This window comes from Cryptotermes secundus, unplaced genomic scaffold (assembly GCF_002891405.2).
Source record: "Cryptotermes secundus unplaced genomic scaffold, Csec_1.0 scaffold2757, whole genome shotgun sequence".
Lineage (NCBI taxonomy): Eukaryota > Metazoa > Arthropoda > Insecta > Blattodea > Kalotermitidae > Cryptotermes > Cryptotermes secundus.
In genome coordinates this window covers 73,543-79,542 of record NW_019733375.1, presented here as the reverse complement: position 1 = coordinate 79,542, position 6,000 = coordinate 73,543, and the positions used below count along the sequence as shown (strand labels likewise).

Here is a 6,000-nt window from a genome sequence, read left to right as displayed (position 1 = left end):
TTTATCCATCGTCCTGGTTTTAAGATAACTAAGAAAAACACGACGTTTCGGAAACTGGATCTGTTTCCGTCCTCAGGTGAGGGAAAACACCTATTCTGTTGGGTTCCTTAGAAAGACCTAGCCTCAATCACTGGTCCAGTTTCTGAAACGTCATGTTTTTCTTAGTTATCTTAAAACCAGGACAATGGATAAAGTCCGAACACCCAATGTCTCTGAGTACTTCAGAGGCTTGGAAACATTAAGAGCTCTGAGCAAAACAGTGAATGTCTCCCTCCCTCAATGATGGATTCAACATTTCCCTTCGATTATGACTAAAAATGCTGACTTTGTAGTTTCCTGGGATGTGACACTGGCAGTCTGGTAAATGGTCACCGATACTTTGGAGTAACACGGTGCCTTCATTACAAGAATAACAAACTTACCTTCTCAGGAGTGACATTCTTGTTCAGAATGACATATGTTACTATGCTCACGAAGACAGCAAGCCTTCTTCCAATTAACCATCCAAAACATAACAGAATGCCTTCCACGTAGGATGAAGTCCTTATAACTTGGATTTCTTTTCTGAAATCATTCAAATAGCATTTGTGTACTTCTCAATCATGAATATACTGACACGCCCACTCAAAGCCAGAACTGTGGAGCCAGAGAACATGTCCATCACTAGGCAATGGCTCTGTAAACACGTTTCCACGGCAACAAAATCACATGACCGCTGCAACAGTTACACACGCAACAATAAAGATACTGTTGGAGGCGGGGTGTTCTCTGTTGGGTCCATGCTGAGGCTATATACCAGGGACAAAACCTAACAGTTAGTTAGTTCTGAGACAAACAGGCAAGTTGGAAGCGAGCACTAGCCTCCAATAGCAAGTGGTGGCCAGACGTGGCTAGGGGTAATTGGACAGGAGTTGCGGTTATGAGGAGCTATGACAGGTGGTAGCGATTAAGGACACAAACATGAAAGATGAGGAATCTACAGTATTGGGAGCTGTTACCAAGCAACAAGTGATGAAGACAAAGCAGACTGAGAAGACAGAGGGCATGCTGTAATGAAGTGTGCAGGGCGTGAATTCACCATGGTGCTATAACTGTACTTACAGTTTGTAACAGTCCAGTAAATCCAAACCCCACTGTCTAGTCATTTAAACACATGACAATATAATTATTTTAAATGTGAGATGTTTTATGAACAAATCAGCAGCTCTGCACAACACAACAAACCAGACACTATCTTGAAGAAAGTCGTCTTCTGGGTTTTGGCGCCGCGTATTCTTCATTTTGGCTGACGTTTCGGAGGCGCTGCACCTTTCACTTCCTAATCGTTACAGCTACTGCTCTGCATTCACAGCCATTCGCCTGCTCTGAAGATGGAGGCGATACGTTCCTCCGAAATGTCAGCCAAAACAAAGAATACATGGCGCCAAAACCCAGAAGACAACTTTCTTCATAGTCATCGCCGTGAAAACCTCAAAACTTAGACAGACATTATCTTCATATAAAACACTGTCACTTGCAGAAACACAGAACTCAAGTCAGACATGGGTGCCCATAGATATGAAACCATAGCAACGAGCATCTTCAAGAGTGAACTGTCGTGCCACACAGTGAGAATAAAGCATAACAAATTCATGCCACTTTCTTGGACTGGCAAAAATGTGTGCATGTTTGTAGTGAAGCAAAATGTTGAGAGACTGAAGACATTTTGCAATAAATGTGTCAGAACCAGAGCACTGCCCATGGTTCCAGGCTCTGCAGAGCTGAAAGTATGTAAGAACATTACTCTGTATTACCCTTCTAGTATTATTAGAATATCTAAATAAAATTGGATATAATGAACTTGAGAAATACTTAAGTTAGGAGACATACCAAGTGCATCAACACTTGTGTTGCTGGAGACAAGTTACCAGACGGTCAGTAATGGTACACTGTTACAATTATTTGCTCTTAGAAAAACATGTTTCAGTAAAGTGTGTGCAGCAATGGCTCCAGACTGGAGCCCGTGTGGAGCCTGTGGTGCTGAACACTGGAGTTCTCACGTAATTCCAGAGAGTACGGTATCTCCTAACGCAGGGAAAACAATTAAAATATTATCATCTTGAAGCAGTATTTCAGGTGTGTGCATTCCATGTAGTATACATACTATATCTGACATAAATGCTAATTCCATGTGCACTTACTTGATGCTCCATTAGATTTGTATGAAATCTGTGCAGATCTGTCTGTGTTTAGGTGGGGTTGTGCAAAGATACCCAGGTCATTACCAAATTTCTTCAAATATTCAAAGATTTCCAAGCAGAGCTCATGAAGCCTACCATCCTAGCGCATACATTTCTGCCCTAGGACGTCACTGCCAGTGCCAACACAATACTTTCTTCCTGTGGAGAACTTATTATTCAAGTACACATTCTATGTTAAATCTGCTGGAAATAACCTCACCTTAACCACATCTGCAGTTACTGCTGTATATATAATCTGCCACTACAGGAAATACCAAATGCCTACTTCCTATGGTTCATTAGTTTTCTTCATCAAGCCAAGAAGAAACACCCCCCCCCCCAACTACTATGTTATTTCGAATTCTGTTCAAGGGGGAGGAGGAACCTTAAAAAAATTATTTATTTTTCACATCATTTGAGAACACTAAATTAAACAATGCTACTGTCACCTGTGTATCCCAGTTTTGAGTGTCTCTATGTTCTTATCACTGATGATAGGAAATTATAAAATGTAACAGTGGAGCATACCACAGTGACACAATGTCTTTACCAAGTTTGATAAAAACTGGTCAACTGGTTCAGAAGTTTAAATGGGGGAACACAGAGAGACATCATCACAAGGACTGGAAGCACAGTGATCTCAAAAGCCCACTGTTTTCCTATAGTAAAAAAATGGGCTAAAATACACTCATGACAAGTTATTTTTCTCATTGCAGTCTATGATATCCATCTAAATCGTATCCCACATCCTTTGTACGAATTCTAAAAAATGGACTCAAACTTTTATTCAGGACTTCATGTAAAATGGTTATTCTGAATGATCAGTATTTTCAGGAAGTGTCATCCTCATGTTTCTGTTTTAATGGGATAAATGTACAAGTTTTGAAAAATCTGTTTACCAAAAGTGCCTCAGACTCAAACCAACAGAGACACACATATTCCCAAAATTTTTACAACAGCCACTCTGCTCTGTGCTGAAGTTTTAATTAATATCTTCTGCAAAAACACTTACTTGCGAGCTAAAGAAACAAGATGTGCAAATGGTTTCTCCCAAGCATACATCTTGATCACCTGAATGCCAACGATGATCTCATTCATAAATCTGATGCGTTGGTCAGTTCTTCTGGCTGTACGCAGACGTAATGTAGAGATCATCTTCCCAAAGAAAGCTAAAAATTAATCAACAATATGCGTTAGCCTAGTTGGTTGAGGCACTATGCTAATAGCCGGAAGGTTGGGGGTTCAAATCCCAATGAGGTCATTGGATTTTTTCAATTGACCTAATCCTTCCAGCCGCACTACAGCCCTGGGGTCGACTCAGCCTCTAACAGAAATGAGTACCAGGAATTAATTAAATAATTTTCATAGGGAGTAAAGCATGGCCAGCGCGCAAGGCTGACAACCTTACCACCATCTTTGAGCCAACTGTCTAGATAATGTGGGACCCTCAACGTCTCACAACCCTATGGGCCTTCACGGCCTGTTACAGGGACAGTTTTACTTTTTATTTTTTTTTATGTTCATAACTAGGGCACATGTGTTCATGAAACATGATTAATAAACACAATTCTTTCCTACAATTTATATCAGACAGGCTGAGTTCAAATTATCTATACCATTAAAAAAATACTGTCAGCATCAGAGTGGATCACTTTAATCTACAGCTTCCCTCATTCTTCTCTACCCTCTCAGAGGTCCTCCTCTTTCCTCTCCCTGCTGTTTTGTGTATCTACTGTTACTCCATCACTCCATGCAGGCTGTGGTCTTCCCAGTGGTATAACTTATTTGTAACAAGTAGGCAAGTGTGAGAATGATTCTTTCAATTTGAGATGACATGGATATAAGCATTTGGATAGTTTCTGAATCAAGATAAGGATGGGAATTATCTCTACTATACAATTTCTGACATTAGTCACATTTAAAAATCACTGATATGTACAATTTATCCACTTCAATATCACATCCCTTTCAATAAAATCTTTTTAATAACTCATTGTGTTTAAAATTAAATCAATTCTAGAGCCATGTTTCTGTTCGTCATGGACAGAAAGAGGAAGAAAAAGAAAAACATAATTTGTTGCCAAGTTGACCTGTGCCAGTGCTGCCAAACGCCTGCAGCTGGATGGAATGGAACAATGATGAGCAATTGTGAGGTAGACCAAGGTTCATCATGGACTGTAGTGCCCATAGAAGGTGGAGTGGGGAGGGGAGGAGGGGAAGGGGGTTAGAGTACTGAACTCTGCAGGTAAAAGATGCAACTGTGAAGATTACAGTATTCCCACACCACAACATTTGTAAATATACTTCAATTCTCAGATGGGCAGATACACAGCCTCAATGACTATATCCTGACAGACGGGAGACAAAATTCAAGTAGGTGTGGCATGTGATCTTCCTGAAGGGCTGACTGTGATACTGAACCCCATCTGGCAGTTGCAAAAATTACAGATGGACTACCATTAAGCAATCAAGCAACACAAAAAATTTGACATGGAAAGATTAAACCTAAGAAGCTAAATAATGTGGAAATTAAAGAACATGAGTTTGGAAAACCTGGACGATAACATGGCCATCGACAGGACTCAGGAAAGTTTTACAGAAAATATCATAACTTAGTCTAGGCCATTATGTTACAGCAGCACAAAGTACTGACGGTACTGACTGACAAGGGGCGCACACAACTATTAAATCAAAGAAGCAGACTGAGATTATTCAACATTATAAAGTACGAACAGAGGAAACCTATGTATAACAGAAAACTTCACAGTGAAGATGAAATATCTGTTGCAAATACCTTGCACTGGAAGGAGAACCACAACACTCGCCACGCCAGTCAGTGTAGCAATTCCAATCTGGCGCCACATTAAGTACACAATAATCACCATCTCTACTGGACCAATCCAGATGTAGGCCATAAATATAAGTGACACATCAAATCTGCTCACATCGTTAGACAGGAGGTTCACTGCCTCGCCCACCGTCGTTTCACCCAGAGCTGTCTTACTCAGCTTCAACACCTGAAATTATAGTGCAAGATACATGTGTTATCTACATCACTGTATTAATCGCATGTGACACTGCAACAGAAGGGAACGAGAATGCGAGGAGATGCACACATGTGGAAACTGTCACACCACAGTTGAGCGATATGCCTTGAACAAGACTGATGAAGGTAACATAAGACTATATGCACAATGCATCTTCTAGGATGTGATGCCGTGTCACTTGGCAGAAGATTAATGATGTTTCAGAGGAACATATTGTCTCCATCCTCAGAGTCACAGCATATACCATGGAAGCAAGCAGATTGCTATGCTTCGCATGCTTGACTTACTTTTCAAACCCTACATTCCTCCAGCAGACTGACAAATTCCTACCAGACTATGTGTAACCACAACCTAGGAAACAGTACTCTCCATAGTTACTGGCTTGGGAATGTCACAATGTCACCACAAAGTGATGCAGTAACATAACCCTACAAGCAACATACTAATTTTGGGAAGCCTAGTACAGCAACATTTATTCAAAGGGATTTATTTCAAGCCACAATCATCAATTCCATGGTCAAGTGGTTAGCAGTCCTACTTTGTATTTGGGAGGTCCTAGATTCATATATCAGCCCTGAGACACTCTCAAGGCTTTTCTTTATCATTCTCCTAAGTCCATACAGGGAAATCCTGGGACAGTAGGCCAGATCAGTCCGCAGCTGTACATCCATTCTGATTCATTATGCACCAACCTACCTACCATTCAGTGTCATGTTGGTCTGAGCAGCTGCAAG

At 40.8% G+C, this 6,000-nt stretch overlaps 1 protein-coding gene across 7 annotated transcripts in view; it reads right to left on the bottom strand.

The window, feature by feature from the left end:
- Positions 1–6,000, bottom strand: part of LOC111868147 (probable multidrug resistance-associated protein lethal(2)03659) — a 59,850-nt gene that overhangs the window by 40,483 nt on the left and 13,367 nt on the right. For all 7 annotated transcript variants that reach the window (XR_002843464.2, XM_023858567.2, XM_023858565.2 and 4 more), the window contains 3 exons: positions 5,014–5,236; positions 3,232–3,388; positions 423–564 (listed from right to left, as the gene is read on the bottom strand). Coding sequence is in view for 6 of the 7 variants with exons in the window: in XM_023858567.2 (XP_023714335.1) it covers positions 423–564; positions 3,232–3,388; positions 5,014–5,236 (522 nt within the window). In the remaining variant the exon portion in view is untranslated. The remainder of the gene's footprint in view (positions 1–422; positions 565–3,231; positions 3,389–5,013; positions 5,237–6,000) is intronic.